Below are 24,349 nucleotides of genomic sequence, written 5' to 3' on the forward strand. Positions count from 1 at the left end.
TTTTCTAAAACAGGAACCTTTCATTTCTATCAATATTTCTATAAGGAAAGGCGATTCCAGGTTAACTAGGTACTTGATACAATTTACATCCCTTCCTATTACAATCCTGAAAGCATTTCTTCATCTAGTCATCAGAAGTTGCAGAGGCCATGGCTGGGGTCTTTGGTGAAGCCAGAGAAGAAGAGGTTCTGCTAGCTCTCACTTGGAAATGCCAAGTGAAGATTCTTTAAGCCAAGTATTTGTGTTTCAGGCAGAGGCTATAGCCTCAAAATAACTGCCCTATCTTCACATGAATAAGGCAGGTAAATTCAGGCTTCCCTAGCTCAGTGGATCTCAATCTGCAGCAACTTTGCCCCTCAGGAGACATATGCAATACCTAGAGACAGTTCTGTCACTACCAGGGCATTTGATGTGAGAGGCCAGGGATACAGCTAAACATCCCACAATGTTCAAGACAGCTGCTCTTAACAAAGAGTCATCTGGTCCGCAAAGTCCACAGTGTATGATGATGAAGCCCTGCCCTAACCTCGTATAAGATAGTCCCTAGAAGAGATATAAATTCTATAAAATATAGACTTAATTTTATCAAATATCACTGTTTTTAAGCAATGAATATGGTTTCATGGTCACTAGATGGGAATACAAACACAGATTTTAAGCACTGTTACAACCTCCATTTTCTCTTTGCTCTCACTTTCAATAACTCTGCACAGAAAGAAAAACCAAAGTGAATGAGTAGATGCTAGAAAATGGGGGCAGATGGAAGGAAACAGAAGGGAAAAATAAATATAAAAAAATTCCTATCCTTTCTGTGGATATAGACATGACATACCACTTCAGGCAAACGAAAGAGGCATCCTATCCTGTTAGAGCCAACAAAGTTTTATTGCCATAGACATGAACATCATAAAATTTTCCAAAAGCTAAAATGTAAGGTTTTGTTCCCTAGCTATCATAATCCACAGTAAACAAACCCAATGCATGGTACACAAAAGGTTTTTCACTAAGCTGTTTCCAGAGTAAGAAGAAATGTAGTTGTATGATCTTAAAATTATTTCCATAGACTCACTGTGCTTTAATGGCCAAGAACAGAATCCCTGAGCCTTTTTATACAATCTACACATTCAGAACATGAACCCAAGTACAATGCCTGAGAGTCTCAAATCCACAACCATTTCATATTGCTCCCTATCGACATTATGGAGATGCTGGTGGAGCTGGCTCTCTATGCAGAAATCAGCCAGATTATTGAGAACATGAATTCTGGAGCACAAGATACCATCAAATTCACTGAGAGATTAATTTATTAAAAGACAGAATCTCACTATTGGAAAGGGAGAAAAAAGTTACCAACTGTTTTTCGAATCCCCTCAACAAACATTGACCAAGAAGTCATCCAATCTCTTTCGGGATTCCTTGTCATCCCAATGACAGAACTGACTTAAGACTATTTCTTGAAGCTCATACACTGTTAAGTCCTGTATAAAGAAAGATATATGGATCCTATTATTAACAAGCCCCCAGTTTTGTCTCTTGAAGCATGTCCTCCTTGTTTCCTGTCTGCCTATCTCTGAGCTGGAGACATAAATACAAATACATCAATGGTAGCCAACTAAAAACAACCTCTTCAGCCCTATCTTTTTGTCTTCAACAGCACCTTGAAATTCTCCTAGATACACAGGAAATAGAGTCAGGGCAACGCAACAAAGCAGGGCAAAGGAGAGACAAGGTGTTTGGTAAAGAGGACTTGATTCAGACTACTCACTTCTCCTTTCACTCAATCCATATGGGATCCAGGAGTGCAGACACCAATTTTTTCATGACTTTACTTCTTATTTCATTCAATCAAGTCAGTCAATCTCATAACCTTGAATACTATCTATACACAGGTAGCCCCAAAACTGTATCTGCCTTGACTTCCCTGATCTTAGACTCACGCTGGGACTCATACCACAGGCTCCTCAAACTTAGCAAGTCTAAAACTAAACTGTTTTCTCCCAAACCTCCTACCGTAAGTTAAAGGTAACTCCCATCCTCCCAGACCCCAAATCTTGGAGTCACTGCTGACACTTCTGTCTCCTACACCTCATATCCAATCTGTTGAGAAATTCAATTGATTATCCTAACTTCTACCACTGGACAAGAACTGGAAGACCAGAGAGAAGGCTAATGCAATGATCCCAGTTATGGAAGTTTGGTCTTCCTGCTTCTATTCCTTGTTCTTCCTCAATAAACACTCCATACAGCATTCAACAATTATATCAAAACAAAAAATAAATCATATCATCCCTCTCCTCAAAACTATCCTTCCTTCAGTTAAAATGAATAAATTTATAAAAATAAATAAATATTCAAGGAAAAAAAGAAAAAACCTATCCTTTCATGGCCCACAGGCCCTAAACAATCTAGATCCCATTTCCTCCCTGAATTCTTTTTCTCTTTCATCCTTGTTCATTCCATTCCAGCCACCCTGGACTCCTTGATGTTTCTGGAAAACACCAGATCAACACTACTGCCTCAAAGCCTTTACACTTGCTGTTCCCTCAGTGTGAAACCTCGTTCTCCCAGGTATCTGAATTATTTACTATCTTTCCCTCTAGACCTCCAAGAGGACAGGGAGTTTGGGGTCTGACCTGTTCACTGCTATATCTCTAGGTCCTAGAAGACTGTTTGTTATGAAATAGTTGCTCAGTTGCTCAATAGTTGAACGTGTGAAATAGAAACAATCATCAGAAACCTTTTTGTCTCATACCTGAGGGTCACTTTTGGAGACCACACAGAGAGCATGCACACCTACAATTAGATGAATGACTCAGTATTAAAATATAAACATAAATCAAATATTCAAAGATTTTTAAGTGAAAAAATTACACAAACAACTTTATGACATTTTCCATATTAAAATAATTTTCTGTTATATTATGATTGTTTGAATTGTATACGATGTCTATGTTAGTAAAAATAAAGGAGGAAACCAAATAATTCAGAAATGGTCAGTACAATGTTTTTTAGAAATGTATGCATTCTGTATTTAAGAATTCTAAATTGCCCCCATTCCAGACATCGTCAATTAAACCTATTCTAATCTTGGCTAACTGAGAATCCAGCTTCAGAATTTCACTCCCAGGCACACCTGTTTGACAAGTGCAGCAGGAACCTGTCAAGACACTTGGCAGCATCATTCCTTCAGAACACAATGGGCTTTTTGGCTGGAGGGCAGCAGGAACCATTATTACTCCCTGAGGGTAATTAGCAAGACAGTCTTCCAAGGAAATGTACAATCAGGCAACTAAAAACGTTTTTATGAAACTCTTCCTTGAAAATAACAAGGAATAAATAACAATAATAACAAGGAATAAAATAACATTGACACTGCAAATGGTCAATATGTACTCTTAATTTTTAACTAAACTGCCCATTGATCTACCAAGATCTATGTTCCTGACCCTGTGGTCTAGTGAAATTCATTTTTCTGAAGTTCTGAATTCAAGAGAAGTGACAGTAACACAGCTGTTGATTCTGATTTACTACCTCAATGGAGAAAGCAGAGTGATTTCTCCATTATCTGCTCAGAAGATATGACTCCTTCTTGCCTAGTTCCAACATAAAAACCCCATTCCACGAGCATAGCACAAAACCAGGGTTACAATCTAAAGATGATCTTTCCAGGACACACGATTGATAAAGATCAGGAAGACCCAGACAGCCCGAGTTGCTGGGGTCCTCACCAGCAGTGGGTCAATGCACTGAGCTGTTGGGGGAAATACTTGCTAGAGGAACAACTAGAGATAATTGCTGCAAACTCAATCCTTGCCTCAAGAACCTAAATACTTCCCACCTCAATTTATCATGTAATTTGGAACTTTCAGAAAAAAATAGCACCTGTCTCATACTTGTATCCCAGCACACCTCCCACCAACACCTTCAGCAAGTTTTGACAAATGCAGCTGCATTACTCGAGATGGGCCAAAAGGTCAGGGCCCTGAAACTTCGTCAGCTTGACTATCTAAAGCCACTGGAAAGCACTCCATGTGTTTCAGAGAACAGGTAGACACTTCACTGCACAAAAGCAGCTTTGTTTCTCTATATGTGACGCTGCCTAATTAGAATCAATGATTTTTTTTTTTATTGTTGTTCTTGATAAGCTTGTTTGCCTAGCTTTGTTTTCCTAAAACACTTTAAACGTCTCTAGGAAGAGTGAATGTCGGCAGAACACTGAGACAGGCCTTGAACCAGGGCTGTGGTATTGCATGATGTTTACAATTTGTCATCCTTGGGGGTAATTTTGTGAGCTTAAACACACTAAAGGACCTATTATAAAGAGCCAGGCTATTTCATTTTGTTTGAATATATTTATGGAAATGGACCAAAAGTATCCATAGAGGCACATTGTCATTTTTTCCTTTTGTCTGTGCCAGTTCATGACCAAAAGCAAGCATTCAGAGAAGAGAAGAGCATTTATGACCACACTGTGTGTATCAAATAAGTTATTTTATGAACAGATGGGGAATATTGCATTTCAGGGTCTTAGTAAAATAGCCCTCACACCACATTTCTGTTCAAAATGGTGTATCTCTCTGTGATTCATTTATGACCTTGCCCTGATAATGAGCAGATCTCCCTCAAGGGTGAGTGCCTGTGGGACATAAAGACATCACACATCCTCATGACTTAGAAAGATGATGAGCAGTGGGGAATTATGCACCAAGAACATGTAATTTGGACAAGGTGGGAAAAACTGAGTAATTCACTTGAGATAACAAAAGTTTTCCCAGCAGTGGTGACTGTATGGCAATGGAATCCTTGGAGAGTAAATAAGAAAAAAATGGTTGGGCTGGGAAAGATTTAGTAAGTTGAAAAGCAAGTTATAGAAGCCAGCACTGATAAGAAAAAAGAAACGATCTTTTACAAAACTGCTTTGATGAGAAAGGTTAGCAGTTATGAAAAACTCAAAGATCAAGACTTGAATGTTGCTTCTTTTCAAAGGGATACAGAGAGCATGGATAAGTTAGGGGTGAAGCAGGAGAGGGATGTCTAGTTCCCTGCTGCAGATACAGTGTTCTGTGTTTAATGTCCTCCTGTGTACACATAAGGACCACACTTCCCAACCTCCCTTGCAGTTAGCTGAGGTCATGTGACTGAGTTTAGGCAATGGGACACAGGAAGAAGTGAAACATGTCCTTTGTAGATCTGGCTTCCAAAACTTCTGCACAATTCTCAGCATGTTCTTTCACCGTAGACTTAGATTGCAGAGCTATTAGAAGGATGCTGAGTCACTGCGCAATCATGAGGAGCAAGCTGTATTATAACCCGCACCAGAAATAAACCTGTATTGTACCAAGCCACTGAGATTTGGGGCTGTCTATTGCAGAAGTTAGATTATCTTAATATATTCCAGTAACACTTCCTTGCTATCATTTGCTTTTCAAATATCATACTCTTGCTAAAGAGAATCACTCATCTCATTTTTAAATAAAATTATTTTGGGGGCCTTTAAGAGAAATGGAAAAAACTAATTTGCTTTCAGATCAGAACATAGGATACCTAAGGGGAAGAAATGGCTGGAAACATTTTCTGAGGTGCTTGAAGGAACAAACTGTCCTTTTATTTCCTAGAAGTTAACTCAAAGACTTTATTTGCTTATTTTTAACTTATTAGGGAAGTTTTCAAACCTTCTCACAAGTAGAAACAATAGAATAATAATAACCTTCATGTATCCATCACCTGACTCCAAAAATACACACACACATATATACGTATACACATATATATCTACATATACACTCAGATGTAAATAAATAGATAAACTGATTGCTTGGTAAGTAGATAGATATGTATGTGTATACATTTGAGTACTACTATACATTATTCTAATCATTGAGCCAAGTGCTATGGGTAGGACTTGAATAACTATCTTTGAATACATAGTTAAAAAGAAGAGAATATGAGTCTCAGACTCACAAATTACTTCACTCTGAGGGCTATAGCGAAGATTAAAGTAATCCAGTAACTCAGAATTTGTAACACAAATTTTCTTTCCCTTTTCATTTCTCTGAAGGAGTTTCTAAGGGAGAGGTTTAACACTTTCTTCCTAGTGAAAATAGTAGCTACCCCTTGGGAAGCCAGTGGACTGAATCTTTTCTCAGTCATTCACCATTTATACATATGAATTTTATTTTTGATGAAGTTCTTTCCCAAAAGCAAGCCTTGAAGAGATGGAGGGGAAAAATAAGGAGCAAAAGCATGGGGTCTTAAGGTAGCATGGAAATTCAGAGGGAAAGAGACAGGAAGAGCCACTACAGATGTAATGGAAGACAAATGTCCATTTCAGAATTTTGTTTAAGGCAGGGTCCCCCATCTTCCCTTCATTACAACTGCTCTTCCGCCCCCAAATCCATTCTCTTGGCTAACAAAGTTTCTAGTGGTGGTTTCACACTAGAAACTGTGACTGGGAATGGAAGGCAGAAGTGGCAGAAAACAGTTTAGTTGTAGCAATATTTCTCATCACAGGATGAGCTTACCAGGACCAACATCCATGGCCCAGCTTAAAAATCAAAGCATTTTTTAAAAAGCATGCTTAAAAAAGAGAGAGAGAGAAAAGAAATTGTTCTGCACAAGCCTGTTCTGCACAAGTTCTGCACAAGCTTGGTAATTTCAAGAACAAGATCGGTGAGATGCTCTATCTGCAACACTCTGAACATCTAAGTCTACTGATGCTGGCTCCAGGCTGGCTCTCTGGTCAAACAGGCAAATGGCCTGAACTTGGGAGGCTCAAGCCCCAGAAGAGGTGAGTGCTTCAAGTGTAGGAAGCTCAAGTGACAAAAGGCCAAGCTCTCCTTTCACTCTGCCTTCCCCAGTTTAGAGAGGCATGAAGACCTAAGGTGTTCCATTTTGAATTGCCAGGAATGGGTGCTATTTTGATGAGAACTGACTTAACGTGCATTCCTCTAAGCATCTCAAACATTTAGCTCTGCTCTGTATTAATGCAGTCTGAGCAGATAAAAAATTCCAAAGCAAATCTTAGTAGTCAGAAGGTGGAGGGAAGTTGGGTAAGGACTGACAAGCTCAACATGATGAGTACCAGTACAACCAAAGTGCTTAACACTACTTTACTCTCTTTACATGTTATAAAAGGAAATTATTTAACGAATGGAAGGCTACTCATACACAAGATAATGTATATTGTCTCTGTCCATATCTCAGCCATTCCTCAGGTTTTTTTTTTTTTTTTTTTCCCTTAAAGTCCACCACAGAAAATACTTTTATGTTTGTCTCCATATATCAGTTTCTCTGGCTGATCACTTGGCAAAAGAAAAATTTGTGTTTCATATTAGAGCTAACAAGAGATATGTTTCAATGAAGAATGAAACTATAAACTTTACAAGACAATGAGATGGTTTGGGGGAAGTTAAAGTTTCATTTCACATGCACTAAAACAGAGTGCTTCTTACCTTAGTAATACCGCTTTTGAAGATTTTTGTTTTAACCAATTTTGCATTCGTACTAACTAGGTGTACAGTTTCTTCTAATTTTAAAAATATTACCTGTGTTTGATAGTAAAAGTCCTTTGTTATTAGTTCAAAGTAAGTTGCAAGCCTCCCTTCCCATTCCTACTTAGTCTCAGACCATCGAACTACCTAGGAATTGTTTCTTTCCTGGACTCTTTGACACTCCGGAGTTATCACATATTGTGGTGCTCCACTCAAATGCCTTCCTTCCTTGTCTCTGCAAGAATCACTGACTTCTTTCAAGGTGCAGTCACCTCCTTTAAGACTCTACATAGCTGGAAGCGTCTCCCTGTTTTCCCATTAAAACAACTTGCATGGACCTAAATCAGAGCCCTTGTTTCCATTACTGTGTAAATAACTATTTTCACAGCTGTCACCACTATGATCTCCTTAAGAGAATGTCCCATTATTTCTGTACCTACCTAATTGCAGCTTCCAGAACAGGGCATGGTACAATGCTTGTACTGAGTGATCGAATGAATGAACGAGCATGCACTGACAGGGTAGACACATCAGTGCATATACTATTTGGGCAGGACAACTATACATCCTGGTTTTCCTAGGACAAGCCTGGTTTACACCAATATTCCAGGGAAAGAGAATCCCTTTCACTCTCAAAAATGTCCCAATTTGAATAATAAACTATATGCTCACCCTAAGTTCAATTACTCACGCACATTGCCTTGTCTGCCCAGAACTAGGTCATCTCATTTCCTAGTTTCTCAATAACTTTTCAAATTAATCATTTTTAATTCTTCAAAATTCAGAAGTATTAGTTGTTCTCTGTATTCAAATCTAGGAACCATGACCCAAAAAAATAAAAATAGTGTGCTGCAAAATAAGAACACACAGGTTTCATTCCATTTTCTCATCAAATTTCTATCTAAACCAACCTCCCATACAAGTGATGACACCTAACCAAACCAACCACTCTCCTTTCTGGTTGAGGCTGCCCATACTTGGAGTAAATGGAAAATTGAGCCTGCTCACCCAGGTTTTGTGTTTGCCAGCCACATATCCACTGCCCAAGATTACAACATTCATTGTCTTATTGGTAGTACAGAAGCCCTGATTCAGTCATTACAATGGAAATTACAATAGTAATTACAATAAATCTGCCCAGAAAAAAAAAATCTCTTTTCCACATCATTCTACCCAAAGTTTTAACAAAACACTTTTGAAACACCAAAGAGAATCAGAACACTTCTTTTATGGAAACATAATTGTGGTCTTTCACTCTACATACTTGAATTGTATTTGGACTCAAGGATATCAATACAACCACTCAAAGCAAAGGTAATCAAGAAATATTCCAAAGGTCACAAAAGACATGACTAAAAAATTGCCAAACTAGTTTTTCACACTGAAACTAAGAAAAACACATTTTAAAATCTACATATGAATACACCTCAAAAGATCTGAAATATATTCCCTTAATCAGATCACTTAGGAAAAGATTACCATAATTTTTTCTAATTTTAAAAACATTATTTCAGAGCATGAAATTAGAGGAAAACCACAAAACAAATATGAACTAAAAGGAACATTAACCACCATGTAGTTAATGATTTTGCTTAATGAGGATAAAGCCTCAAATATTTAGCCTCTTAAAGTTTCTCTCATTATCTATTGCTTTTCATTAATACTAGAAGGGCAGGGCACAGAAACATAAACCATGACTTTCTATGAAATGTTTGCCCAAATCTGCTATGAATTTATTTTCAGGACAAAGTTCATGAAAGGCCAGTTCCCCAGGTAAAATGGATTAAATACTTTCCAAAGGAAAATAAAATGAAACTACTACCAAATGGAAGCTTTCTAAACTGTGTTTGGGGAGGTAAAATCAAATTTGACAGATGCCTTATAAACTGTGGTCAATGCCCCATCGGATGAGAATTTCTGTGGTTTTGTTTTTACCTATACTAATGGGTTTGTAATTTATGGTGACATGAATATGTCTACACTATGCTGGATATGTACATACACAGATAAATATGGTGGTATCTCTTTCTTATGTAAACTTGCTGGGAAATAATCTTGTGATTTAGTTGTATCTTTTTAAATCATTGAGTTTGCATTAAATATTTGACAGACTGATGCCTTGTGGGATACAATTTGGAAACCATCCTCTCTCTGATCTTTACCAGATGTTTCACTGGTGGTATTTCGGCCTCAAGAGACAAAGAGGATATTAATGTTAATTTTATTTATTTAATCATATCAGGCAGATTTGCTAAAAGGAAAAATTCAATATTCTGGTAATCTACCAACTCTTCAGAAACATCCATAGTAGCAAAAATGTTTTGAAGATCATTTTATATTAAAAGCAGAAAGGCTGCATGCATGGTAGTTGGAAGGAAAAACACTCTATCTTACCTTTAGAAATGAGAATAATGTGACAAATTTGTCAGTTCCACTTTTAACTCAAGAGGCAAAGAGGTGGCAATGACATTCATTACTCAGCAGAGTCTCATCCCAATCTTTAAATGACTATTAATTGTAGAGAGAGAATACTCTGAATATGAAATGGACACTCAGTTGAAAGCCTTCGGCCACTACCTGAGCTACTCTGTAATCTTATCTCGTCTTGAATTTTATTCCAAGGGAACATGAGAGTACCCTAATCATTGTCAGGGCATTGATGATAATGAAAATGTACTTTCTATTAAACAGTGCCTCCCTACTCCTTACCTGAGATGACAGGGTAGGCTTTCGTCTCTCTTGAGTTCAATGTCAGAATGCAGAAGCTTTTAGAGCACTGATTCTCACCCTTGTGTACTTTAGAATCACCAGGAAAGCTACACCCCTGACCAATTACATCACAGATTCTGGGGGTAGGATCAAGGTATGGGTATTTCATAAATCTTTTCAGGCAATTCCAATGTCAGTCAAGGTGGAAAACCACATCCTTGGAATAAGTAGACAATGGCCAAACAACTTATTAGTCTTAGAAAAATCACTTAATTTTCCTAGGTTTTTTTCCTCCTCATCTTAAAAGCTGTTATGTATGGAACAGAGCTAGACTGTTATACTCATTGATTTTCTTTTTTTTAGATAAAAATTTATATTTATAGTTGTAAAATATTTCAAGTGAGCAGCAACACATAGAGTATATTACCACCACTAAGCTAAAATAATTTTTTTAAATAATTTTAATACTTTGCCATCTTTGTTTCATTTCTGTCATTCTTTGGATAAAAGATAAAGCAAAAATCCCTACATCCCATATATTCCTATTTCTTTTGTCTCTACAAGTATCCACTATCCTAAAGTTATCCTGCCTACATGATTTTATTGTATTTTGTATTATGTATTAAGTAATTACGTATCTATGTTTCTACAACAACTATATAATACTGCTTAGCATATGTTTCAGTCAGTTCAGTTCAGTTCAGTTCAGTCACTCAGTCGTGTCTGACTCTTTGCGACCCCATGAATCACAGCACGTCAGGCTGACCTGTCCATCACCAACTCCCGGAGTCCACCCAAACCCATGTCCATCGAGTCGGTGATGCCATCCAACCATCTCATCCTCTGTCATCCCCTTCTCCTCCTGCCCCCAATCCTTCCCAGCATTAGGGTCTTTTCCAATGAGTCAACTCTTCGCATGAGGTGGCCAAAGTATTGGAGTCTCAGCTTCAACATCAGTCCTTCCAATGAACACCCAGGACTGATCTCCTTTAGGATGGACTGGTTGGATCTTCTTGCAGTCCGAGGGACTCTCAGGAGTCTTCTCCAACACCACAGCATATGTTTAAATATACATAAATTATATTACACTGTATATAGCTTCTTGCATATAATTATTTCATTTAATATTATTATCTATTTATCCATATTATCTATCAATATATAGATATATCAGTTTATATACAGTACATTAATTTTAAATTTCTTCATATTATTTCATTAGGAATAAACCACAGTTTACTGATATACCTTATCTATGGACAGATAAGTCTTTTATAGTTTTTAGAAAACAAAGGTATAATAAAAACCTCTTTGTAGGTCTTCCTGCCACCAAAAGTTGCTCCAGGGAAGACACTTAGAGTTTTGTTATATATTCTCAACTTCATGTTTGTTAGATAGTCAAAAATTTTTCCCCAGAATGGTTAGACTAATTTACTCTCACTAGTAATGTTAAAACATTCCCTTCTCCATATTCTCCAACATGTGACACTATGAGAATTTATTAACTGTTGCCAATATGAAGATTATGGAGTGATAACTAACAGTTATGCTTAGATGATATTTTTCTGAGGTTCCTTCTATTCAGTTAACTTGTGGTCACCACATCGATGCTGCTGCTCCTGCTGCTGCTAAGTCGCTTCAGTCGTGTCCGACTCTGTGCGACCCCATGGACTGCAGCCCACCAGGCTCCTCCATCCATGGGATTTTCCAGGCAAGAGTACTGGAGTGGGGTGCCATTACCTTCTTCCACATCAATGCTAAATCTTATCAAAATAATAAAGGATGTGGGGGGAAGAAGCCTTCTTCCACATTTTACAATGAATTTACTTTTCCTCAAGAAATGTCTTACATGGCTAAAGCTGGCTCATGAACCCATAAATCAGGCCATAAAAGAGGAATGGGGACATGGCCCCAGCTCTGTATTTATTTTCTTGTATTCCATAATCCAATGTTACTTAAAAAGCAAATGACCCAATAGTCAAGCCAAAGCAAATACTGTGAATTTTGCCAGGCAAAATGCCTGTGGAGAAATGAGTCAATTCATACAAGATTCAAAGCTGTCTTTGGTCAGTGACATTTTCGTGAAAATCTGTGGGTGGGTAAAAGTTTTGCAAAATTCCTTTTTGCTATTGGATAAAATTCATCCAGGAAAAATAAGCAAAATTTAAGTGGCGACCCACATTCCCCCTAATTCCCTTATTAACACTCCCTAACCTCCCAGCACAACTGCTTTCTATTGTGTACAAAGGCCAGGATCAGGGTTTGTGATCCTGGCAGTGGAAGCCTGTCCCTCTGCTCACTTTGCTCCGATCAGATATGCTTTCTCATGAGAAGCACTAGCAGACAGAGTGTACCTGGCCTCACTCAGAGCACATCTTCCTGGGAATGCTATCTAGGTGTTGCACACTCTTCAACTTGATGGCAAAAAGACCTACTATGGTAAAAACATTCTCTGTGAGCACTCTGTTGGAACACTTACTGTAGCTATCATTAGGGATGGTTAGTGTACATCTATGGGCTTCCCTAGTAGCTCAGCTGGTAAAGAATCCGCCTGCAATGCAGGAAACCCCAGTTCAATTCCCGAGTTGGGAAGATCCCCTGGAGAAAGGACAGGCTACCCAGTCCAGGACTCCTGGGCTTCCTTGGAGGCTCAGATGGTAAAGAAGCCGCCTGTAATGCAGGAGACCTGGGTTCCATTCCTGGGTTGGGAAGATCCCCTGGAGGAGGGCATAGTAACCCACACCAGTATTCTTGCCTGGAGAATCCCCATGAACAGAGAAGCCTGGCGGGCTACCGTCCACGGGGTTGCAAAGAGTCAGACACGACTGAGCGACTAAGCACAGCACACAGTGTACATCTATAGCTTTGGGTTATATTTTATGTTGTCCTTTAATGAACATGAAACCAGGATTTGGGAAAGAAACTAATTATAAGGCTTCATTACTTGCTCTGACTTGAGAATTTGAAACCTTATCATCTCAGAAAAAAAAATTGAATTCAGCAAAGTTATACCTGGAAATGATCAAAAGTTTTGATACTTCTGAGATTCATCAATGTTAAGGGTGGTCTAAGCTCAGGAAGGTCTAAATAGAATAATATCATGCCTACAAGTTGCTGTATTAGTAGACAAAAGTGAATGGACTCAGGTATTTTTTAACATAGTACTGACATATTCCAGTTTCTGATTTAACTGAGGTCTGTCTGTCTGCCTGCTAAGGCCTTTACCCGTCTCCAGCACTTTGCCATTGGCTGGGAATATCTTTGTAATCAAGCCAAGATTGAAAAGAGGGCAGCTGGTTTGACTTTCCAGAGAAGCAGTAAGAATGAGATCTACAGAAGGGTGGAGTTGTTTGGGTGGGAAAGAGAAAAGAAACCATTCTCTTCTTCCAGTAAGTTAACCAAGTAATAAATTAGCAATCCTCCCCCAGTTCTGCCACCTAAAGTCCTGAGTGATCTAAATCCCAGAGTTCTGGGTAAGGCTGAGGAGTTACAGTCAGAGACTCTGAGAATGTGTTCTCCCATGCATGAAATGGAATTTGGCATCAACGGAGGACACCAGTGGTAGCCTCTTACTGTAAGCAGGCTGTCACTGAATAGCCCTTTCACACACCCTCCTTTTACCATGACTTCCAGAAGCTCATTGGGCTGCCTGTAGTCATGGTCACCAAACACAACTGGGTCATCACATCTTTCCCGGGTCAATAAGCCAAGTGAGTGAAAAGGATGACTAACTCTAACTGTGGTCCACAGAAAATTAATGGCAGTTGAACATAAGTAAAACAAAAGTGGACTAGGCCTTTTAAGTTAAATTACTCCTAGTCTTTGCAGCATGTGACACAGCCATAAAAACCCAAAGATCACTTCATGTCTCCAAAAGAAGAATGTGGTCATTTTGCTCAGCAAAGATCTTGAGCTTTGAATCAACTACCATCAGTTTCTTAAATAGTGAGAGATGAAACAGATGAGTTTTAATAGTTCTGTTTGGATTCTGAGAGTGTAAAGACTGGTTTTGCAAAAGGCAGAAAAATGCATCTTTTTCAGATGTGCATCCACATTACACACAATATGTCTTCTCTCTATGGGCTACAATTTGAGAGGACTACTAAACTTTCAGAGCAAAATTATTTGCTACCAGTTAACTACAACCTTACAAATCAAGCAGATGACATGTAGCAACATAACAGCTTTCAGAAGACAGAATGTTCATGATATGTATGTTTTATAGGAAAATGGATGTCTCCCTGCTAAAAATATATAGTCCCAAGATGAGAGCTACAACATTAGTCAGCCCCTAAGAAACCCTGTACTAATACATTTGCACTATAACATGTAATTTAATGCTTTGTGGGCCTTGATCTAATATACTATTAAATCTAGCAATCTAAATTTTGCAAAGATTTCATCTAGCAGTGGGGAGTAGGCAGACCAGGGGAGAGAGAACAATCATTTCCCATACCCATCTTGAATAATATCATGAAAAGCTATGCAGATGCCTGCAAATATTCACCTCTCAGCTTATTCATTGAAGCATTTCTATTTTTAATAGTCATCATGCACTTTAGCAAAAGTCAACTTTACAAAGTTATATGTTTTTTCAAAATCTGGGAACAGTGGGAAAATATGGAAATCTTATTGCACAAAAATTAATTTTGCAATGCAAAAAAAAAATTTTTTGGATAATTCAAGCCTTTATGTTTATTTCAGTAAAGCCAAATCCAGCAAACTATTTTCAGCCAGGATTAGTCAGAACTAAAAGGTTGGACTGTTTTCCTTCAGAGACTGAATGTCTCTCTTGCCTGCAATAGGCCAGTGTGTTCCAAACAGAGTAAATGGAATTGCCTTCAACTGCTTGTCTCTTTCTGGCATTTTTAACGCAGAGCCTTACTGACAGAGTAAGGTTTTGTTGGCTGGAATGCAATTATTCTTTTCAGTCATATAACCTGGCATTCTTACAATGTATCAGCTTCAAGTTTTCCTTAAGAAAAATCATAACATGGGGCATAATGTAACGACAAGAAATGCAATTTCATTCCTCCAGAAATTCTTAAAACCTTTTCAAAAGTACCTACTGGATGATGAAAAACGTGCTTCTAATACTTGCCTTACAACTACCACCTGTTTGGTTTGCTTTTACATGAATCCGACAACTTGGCCAATCTATAATCAAACATTAACATGGCAAACATGGGCCAGATTCTTTATTATCAAGACATAATACAAAAAGAAGGGACTCTGGCTGCAGGGCCACCATCTAAATAAGTTCCTTTTCAAAATCATATGTACATATATATGTATTATTTCACGCATTAAGTGACCTGCAGCATATTCAATATCCAGGAAATACCTACAACTCTCAGATTTTTAACTCTAAAAGAAATATTCTTGTCCATCTGGACTAACATAAAACACATGCTCTTCCTTTTCGAAGAGTTAAGCGAGCTGTCTGAGATTGTGCAAAGCCACCCTGTCCCAAGTGTGATGTCCGGCTTGTAAACCCAGAGGGTTTCTGTTAGGTGTGAAATGATTGTGTAACCATTTAAGAGTCCTATTATTCAAAAATAGTAAATTTTTCAAAGAAACAGAGATAGCTCCAGGATTGATGCTGTGAAAGGGGGAGATGGGGAGAAAGACAATATGCCAACTTCTTTCAACACCAAAGGCAAGGTCCCCTCTGGGTTCTTTCTCTTTATACATTTTAACCCAATTTCCTCTCCTGAAAGTTCAGGGAGATCCAGATTCTGCTCCTGTGGTATCCTTGAGTGTTTTAATGCTGGCTATAAATCATTAATTAATCTGACAACCTTGGAGTGTGCAGTGTGCAGGCGCGTGGGTGTATGCAGCAACAATTTTACTAGCCAAGTTGCTAAGTGTGAGTTCCTTTCCAAATATCAGAACCATCACTCTAACCCTAATACTCACCCAGTTACTGCAGAGAAGGGGAAGTCACTGAATATTTACTTTGGAAAAGAGCTAAAGCTTGCTGGTGGTGCAGTGTGTTTCTCTGCCCTGCACATTTCAGCAAGTCTAAGTTGGTGCCTGATGGGAATCAATTTTCTAAGATTTTGGACAGTGTGGCAGATGAACCTCCCCTGATCTTATACATTTGAAGAAGAGAATCTAGAAGTGGAGAGATACCCCAGCCACTAGTAATTAAAGAAACTTTCTCCTTCCTCAGGCTGAAGAGGAGTCAAATCTCATGGATACCTAGACCTCCAGCACCCCCATAAAAGAAAACACTCCCCAACTTGCGGCCGAGTTTGGAAAACCACATACACCTTCAATGAACTCCAGGGGGCGTTAGCAGACTCACCGAACACTTGTTGGGCTTTTCCCCCGAGTGAACTCTCATGTGGATCAACAGTTTATAGCGGGCATTAAATGGCTTGTACCTTCGAGGACAACCGGCCCAGAAACAAGTGAAGTCTTCTCCTTTGCGCTGGTCTATGTGAACCTTCTCGATGTGCCGCACAAGTTCCTCCTGCTGGTCATACAAGGCACTGCAGTCGATCCAGCGACAGCAATGCTTGCCCCCAACGTCATCCATCTCCCCATCCTCTTCCAGGGCGGCCTGGGGCAGGGCCAGCGGCTGGGCCTGGTGGACCAGCTCTGGATGATGCAGATGCGGGTGGGCATGGTAGGGCGGCGGGGGGCCTTGGGGCTGGGGCGGCGGTGGCAGAGGGGGTGCGGGGGGCAGGTCCAGGACGCCACCAGGGAAATCATCCAGGCGCTCGGTCTTGAGCAGGCCGGCCGCGTGGCCGGCGGGGTCCGGCAGGCCGTGCTGCACCACCATGTTGTTGACCAGGCCCGGCTGGAGGCCACCGTGCTCCAGCTGCTGCATGCGCTCATACTCCAGCGCGCTGTCCTCGTCGTAGGCCGGGAGAGCCAGGCCACCGCTGGCCACCCGCACAGCCTTCTGGCTACTTGGCACTGAGCACGGCTGGGGAATACAGCTGCCTCGCACTCCCAGGAAATGCCCGTAGACCTCAGGCTGTGGAGACATGTTGGCGGGGGAAGCCCTTGACCCGTTGATGTAGGCGACCAGGGACGTGGGCGAGGTGCGGATGATGGTATTGAAGTCTATCCCGATGCCGTCGGACAGCGGGGACAAGGACAGTGCTCTCTTCTTGGAGCGGGCCGAGTGGGACCTGGCTGAAGAGTGTCGGGGACTGGGGTAAGGAGAGTGGCTGCTTTCCATACCGAAAAGGTAGGATGGCAATGAGTTAGAGACACTGTTGCTGGACATGGCTGTCCCAGGAGGAAGGCTAATTAGGTCCCCTAGATCAGTGCCATTCTGAGAGCTGTGGCTCGAGGAGAGTGAAGGGGGAGCCTTATAGCCGTGCGACCACTCTTGTTTCACGTTCAAGGTAGACTGACTTTCTGTCAGACTCAAAGTTGAGGAGGCCAAAGACTCTCGCGAAATAAGGGACCTGGAACAGCAGCCGGAGGAGGAGGAAAAAAAAAAGACAAACATTTTAGCAGGATATGGATTGCTTAAAACTAAAAGAACATTGCATTGACAATCTCTTAAGTATTTCCCCTAATTGCATTCTCAGCTAAACACACTTTCTTTGGCTAAGATAAAGCCCAAGACTTTTAGTTCCAGGTATATAACATTTTACCAAGAGGAAAAATAAAGGCTAATGCTTGCTGGAATAATAAAACAAAGATCTATTGTTATAAATAACCTGATACTTCAATGATAATAAATAGTCCTTGCTATATTTTTATATATCTTTTTTTTCTACAGGGAAAAATTAGAGACCTAGGAATAATTATTGAAACTTGTCATGGCAAACCAAATAAACAAGTATTTATTAAGTACCTACTATGTGCAACACACTACAAATAGGCATTGTTAGGAATACAAGTCTAAATGGAGTCCCAGTTTGAGTGAAATCTATTTGGTAATGTAAAACATAAACCGATGCTTAATTTGGAAAAAAAAAAGTAAATCAAAGTCAAAGGGTCATCCAGAGGATCTAATAATAATGTCACAAATTTGTTCCACTGATATCAAGGAATTTTACATATTTCTATAAAAGACAGCAATTCACACTATGAGTAGTCAGTAGTCAGTCACAACATCAAATTGACCCAGAAATAAAAAGTTATATATAACATGCAGCTGTAATATATAAGGGAGTGACAACCTGAAGTAGAGTCATATTTGGAATTCTGCATGTGGGTCATGCAAGGTTTAATTACACCTGCAGTTTGGGATCTTCCATGAGCCGCTGTCCTCAAATCAGAGCAGATTTGCACGGAGAGCAAAGTATCTGCTTTAATTACTGTAGCAACAATTCTTCTCCTGTCCTTCTTACCCTTTATAAAACATGCCTCACATGTCACAACATTTGCCTGAATATCAAAATGCTTTGTGTTGTAGTCTAGCCACTTTAAAATTCATTTTGCTTTAACCATGATATCAGCTTTAAAAATCGCTGAAGGGAAAAGCTATGCCTTTTGGATGGAAACATTGTCCCAAAGAGGCTAGACAGAATTCACCATATTCCCAACTCAGAATAGTGTATATTAAAAAGCCAGCTTTTTAATTTGTGCTTTTATTGGCTTTCTACAGAGATCTTTTTTCTGACAAAAAAATTTTAAATATTGTATAGAATGTCTGTCTTTCCCAGGATGAGCCCACTTACTACTTCCAGCTGTTATAAAGCAACCTGTTGCAGAACTGAGGGAAAATAGAAGTATTCTCATCCCATCTGTTCCTCTTACTTCTTTTCACAAAATAGAACCCAGGAACACTGTCTCCTACAAGCATGAGAGATTAGCAAGAAAACATCTCGACTCTGAAATGCACAGTATTAGGTGAGAGATAACACCACTGTCAATCTGGTGTTTTCCTCCAGCGAGGTAATGTTTACCATTGACAAACACAGCAAGAATTTAAGTCCAGTTGCCCTTAATGCAGATTTTCTTTTCTCTGTCCAGATCCTTATATTTGGGCTGAAGTCCTTTGCAAGTCCCAAAGTAGCTTCTGAACCATCTGTTTTTTAATTCCCCATGAACGCTTTCAATTATTTTCCCAGCATACCCACAGCATGAAGCTCTCCCTGCAGAGCTCAGCTGAAGGCTCCTGGTGATAGGATGTCAAGGGCCTTTTAGTCCCTTCCCCAGGGAGATTCAGGAATTGCTTTCCGACCCAACTCAAATCAGTAGTCATGTCATATATAAGGCAAAGACAACTGACTTTGCTTTACACCCTGAGGTTGAGATGGTTTATATAACATTCTTAAATGGTGCATTTGCCTGGTCACTGTCATACCAGAGCATTTCAGATTTTAAGCAGTGAATTTGTTGTTCAGTCACTCAGTGTCCGACTCTTTGTAACCCCATGGGCTGCAGCATGCAGGGCTTCCCTGTCCCTTACTATCTCCTGGAGTTGGCTCAAATTCATGTCTATTGAGTGGATGATGCTCTCTAACCATCTCATCCTCTGTCACCCCCTTTTCCTATTGCCTTCAATCTTTCCTAGCATCAGGGTCTTTTCCAGTGAATCAGCTTTTCGCATCAGGTGGCCAAAGTACTGAAGCTTCAGCTTCAGCATCAGTCCTTCCAATGAATATTCAGGGTTGATTTCCTTTAGGATTGACTGGTTTGAGAGATCAAGAAAGGAGATCAAACCAGTCAGGCAGTGAATAGCAAGTAGGAAGTATTTTACCCACCTGTATATGTTTTGCATTTGAAATTATACTATTTGGTTTGAGGGCTGCCTATAGTGAGACATGTTCATTTGTTCCATTTTTAAAAGCTGTTCCTTATTTTTTTTTAAATACACCTAAATATGACTTAATTAAATTTGAGCATAATTCCATGCAGGCACATTCCTTAACTCCTTAGATATCTCAGTGTTCTAAGACACTTATCAATATTTTTTCAGAAAGCAATTCTATGTCCTATTCACTAAGGCAATAATATGAATGGAGAGCTCTCTTCTTGAATACTTAATAAGAACAAAACTTCCAACAAATGGCCTTTGCCTAGCAGCTCACCTCTCTTCTGAGCAATTACTCAGATCTTTTAATATTTCAAAGTTCTAATCCATGAAAACTGCCCCAAAGATAGTAGCTCTCAGTAAAAGTTTTCTTTCCAGAAAAGTTATATTCTATCTATATTGAACTTTAAACATAGCTAACTTCAGGCATCTGTGGGTGTTGTCTTCCTCAATAAAATTCAAAGACCTCCAATAAAAGTGATTATTTTTATCTCTGCCAGTACCCACCAGAGTGTTAGATGAAGTCCCCCCCCCAAAAAAAAAATGTTGGTTAAGGTGAGTAAATTAATATAATGATAACCATTTTTAACTTACAAAGTATTTTCCCTATATATTATTCCATTTAATACAGCCTGTGACATAAGCAAATTGGAATTTTAAAATAACCTCTGTTTTACAAAGAATAAAACCAATGTTCTGTGAAATTCCTCCCAATGATACAAAAAAAAAAAAAAAAAAAAGGCGGGGGGGCAGTTGCCAAGAATCCTTAAATAAGTACAAATAAAGCAGCAGATTTGATAAGCAGTCACTTAGTTTGATCAGATATATCCTCTATTGTTTTCCCCATATCATACCCAACACATGGTCCATAATGCTCTTCTTGATTAAAAGATCTGGTATAAGAGACTTAAAGGCACACAAGCTATAAATGGAACCCACATTTTCTGTTTTCTTTCTGAAACAATATGTTGAATGATTGAGAAAGATTCCAAAAAATTCTTTTCTATAATCCCTGCTGCTACCCACACCAGGCCTATGGGAAAGAAAGTGACAAAGAGCTGTGGTTTTATCACCATACTGAGAGAAATAGCCATTTCTGGATGTTCATCTAATCCTAAGCATGTTATTTCCTGTGACCAGTTAATTTGAAGCTATATATGAATGAAATATAACTCAAACAAAATGAAAGCAATATGAAAAACTTAAGAAATCATCAGTGAAACAGGTTAGGGTGGCTGGTGAAGCAAGAGCTGAGATAACTACTGGGGCCATAAGAGGTGTGATGACCAAGCCAAATGGCTCAAAAGAAATACAAGAAGGAATTCCTCAAAAAGGGGCACAAGAAAATGACTATATATCTATATGTATATGTATATGTATATATACATATATATGTCATGAAAAAGAGATGTGCAACAAAAGAGTTACAGAATTGATCCAATAAAGTATTACTTATAATACTGAAATAAATGGAAACAAATGCCCAGTTATAAAAGACTGATAAAAATCAGAGCTTTATTTATATACTTTTTAATAAAATGGAATCTTGGGCAGGAAGAAGACATTATATGATGCTAAAGATTTTTTTTTACCACAAAAGATTATGACAAAGGAAATTGGTTATATTAACTGAAAAAAATAAATATAATACTAGGTAGGTCATTATGATGTATATGTTTGCCTACTGATGGCTCGACAGAATCCGCCTGCAATGCAGGAGATGCAGGTTCCATCCCTGGGTCAGGAAGATTTCCCTGGAGAAGGAAATGCAACTCACTCCAGTATTCTTGTCTGAAAAGTCCCATGGACAGAGGAGCCTGGTGGGTTACAGTCCATGGGGTCGATAAAGAGTTGGACACGACTTAGTGACTAAACAACAACAAGAAGGATATATGTCAAAATTTCACCCATGGTTGCCTGTGAGTGATAGGATTCAGGATGACTATCATATACTCTCTTGTGCTTGTCCACAATTTTCTACATCTTCTACAATTAGTAAGAATTACATAGATCATCAGGAAAAACAGTAATAAATTTTACAGTTTTTTATAGGGCAACCATCACTCAGATTGAACAGTTTAAGCTTCTACCCAGCCTCACCATCCCAACTCCTCCTCCTCGCCCCCCCACGCCCCCCACCCTCAGGCATGCTCCCAATAAATAAAACACAAAGCTGATTCTCTCTCCATCTTATCTTTATCTCTAGATAGCAAACTGCCTTCAGGTTGAACTGTTGCCTCCTATCCTATCTCTCCTCTTATGGGATACACAAACCAGTTTAAGTATCACAAACAAATGAAACCTTTCCAAATTGCTAAAAGTGAATTTGATATTTTACCAAGCTACATCCCAACTCCTGTTTCTTTGCTCATCCTGCAAAAAAATTATTTCCATAGAAGGACTCACAGAATACATAGTTAAAGCATATGTTAATGCATCTCTAAGAGATGTTGTCTTTTAAATACAAAAATTTATGCTAAGGAATCAAATATGCTAGAGAACATTGAGATAATGACCCTCCCTGCTCGACCCATGAAAGGGACTGCACTAGATACATGCATGGTTGGAGCAGCCTGTGCCCTGCCTACCTTTAGTTTCTCCATTAATTATGACTCTCTGCCTTCAAGGCATGGGCTGGACTTGCCACAGACAGGAAGCTGAAGACTTCCCAATGACACCTACCCCATGAGTACAGTTAATTTTACATGCAATATTCAGCAAGTCTGAAGAGTCCCTCAAGGCATAATCATCAACAGGAAAATGACAGAAGCAGCTTTCCATCACACACAAAAATCTCAGGTGAAAAAACACATTCCCATCTCATTAAAAAAATTGGCATAAAAAATCATCCAGGAACTGTGATTTTAGAGTCTTGAATAGCAGCTAGGACAGTACAGAGACACAAGAGGAGAAAGATTAGAGGAAAAGAAGGAAGGGGAGGAAGGAGAGGAAGAAATAGAACCCAGAACTGCAAGGCATCTCAGCAGATTCCAGTCCCCCAAGAAGGGTACAGAGGTCCACAGAACAGAGGTCCAATTCCTTTGCAAAATCACAGTTACAGCAGATCCGGGACTTAGGCAGAAACTTTGGATTGTACTTCTTCAAGAAGACTACTTGTAAAAGATGAAATAATTCATTTCAAACATAGAAATAGACCTTACACATAACAGAGTTTTTGGTTTTATGTAGCCTGTAATATCAACCTTGAGAGATATAAAAATCTGTCTGAGATAATTTCCCTATTTAATTATCTCCCATGAGATAGATATATGGCATTTATTGAACCTACTTATTTCAGCACCTAATCAGGCATTATGTTGAAATGTTATGTAACTCACACATGAGAGTATGTCTTCCCAGATACATCATAAAGTCTGAAAGTTCACAATTTCTATCTTTAACTTTTCAACTATCTCCCTAAACTTCAACTATTGTATTATGCAGAACATAGATATTTAAATTACTTGGTTAGACAAGTGAATGGGTGGATGGACAGACAAAACAGACTGTAAAGCAGCTTTAGGATACTGCAACATAAACACTGAAAAATGAGCAGCTAAGACATATATACATGGAACATCTTATCTTTCCAAGCCATGATATGACCTTTACCAGGAATCAAAAGATTAATATACTGGTATTAGTCCCTGGGGGCTTCCCAGGTAGTGCTGGTGCTAAGGAACCCACCTGCTAATGCAGGAAACATAAGAGATGCAGGTTCAATCCCTGGGTGGGGAAGATCCCCGTGAGGAGGGCAGAGCAGCCCACTCCAGTATTCTTGCCTGGAGAATCCATGGACAGAGGAGCCTGGTGGGCTACAGTCCACAGGGTTGCAAAGAGTAGAACATGACTGAAGCGACTTAACATGCATGCATTTAGTCACTGAGGCCCCCAAATCTCAAAGTTGGCATTAATTTCACTCACACTTTATGACAGAAAGTACGAAATCATTCTTCCCAATTAAGATGGTATTACGGCACACAGTTTTTATACACCTTCCCCTACAAAGCTCAAAGTACAAGAGCTGCTTGAGTGAGTGAGAGAGAGAATGAGTGTGTCTGTATGTGTGTTGTGTGGGCATGTGTTCAGGAAGAAAAGGGAAAACACTCATGGGTGTGATTATAACATAAGAAGGGGGAAAAAAAAGTAATTTGAGACCTGGTATCTGAAGGAGGTATATTCAGGTTGGCTGCATTCACTGCCCTCTGTAAGCTAGGACTGATCTGGTTGCATGCTGTGGAGACCTGGCTTGCTGGAGGTGAAATGGGTCCCAGTCGCTGAACCATCATGGGACTGCTGGTGACCACTAGATTGTTGCAGCTGCCTTTTCCAATGGACTTGCACTGAGGCCCAAAGCCAAGAGCCCCTAAAAACAAATGAATCAGGTTAGCTTTCATGTCCCTTACATCAGAAATCAGTA

At 39.3% G+C, this 24,349-nt stretch overlaps 1 protein-coding gene across 6 annotated transcripts in view; it reads right to left on the reverse strand.

Annotated features, from left to right (window-relative positions):
* GLIS3 (GLIS family zinc finger 3) overlaps nucleotides 1–24,349 on the reverse strand; it is a 540,750-nt gene that overhangs the window by 297,029 nt on the left and 219,372 nt on the right. For 5 of the 6 annotated variants that reach the window (XM_070480424.1, XM_070480425.1, XM_070480423.1 and 2 more), the window contains 2 exons: nucleotides 24,088–24,295; nucleotides 16,510–17,626 (listed from right to left, as the gene is read on the reverse strand). In XM_070480424.1, coding sequence (XP_070336525.1) covers nucleotides 16,510–17,626; nucleotides 24,088–24,295 — 1,325 coding nt within the window. The remainder of the gene's footprint in view (nucleotides 1–16,509; nucleotides 17,627–24,087; nucleotides 24,296–24,349) is intronic. The other variant, XM_070480426.1, reaches the window with a different exon arrangement.

This window comes from Odocoileus virginianus, chromosome 18, assembly GCF_023699985.2.
Source record: "Odocoileus virginianus isolate 20LAN1187 ecotype Illinois chromosome 18, Ovbor_1.2, whole genome shotgun sequence".
Lineage (NCBI taxonomy): Eukaryota > Metazoa > Chordata > Mammalia > Artiodactyla > Cervidae > Odocoileus > Odocoileus virginianus.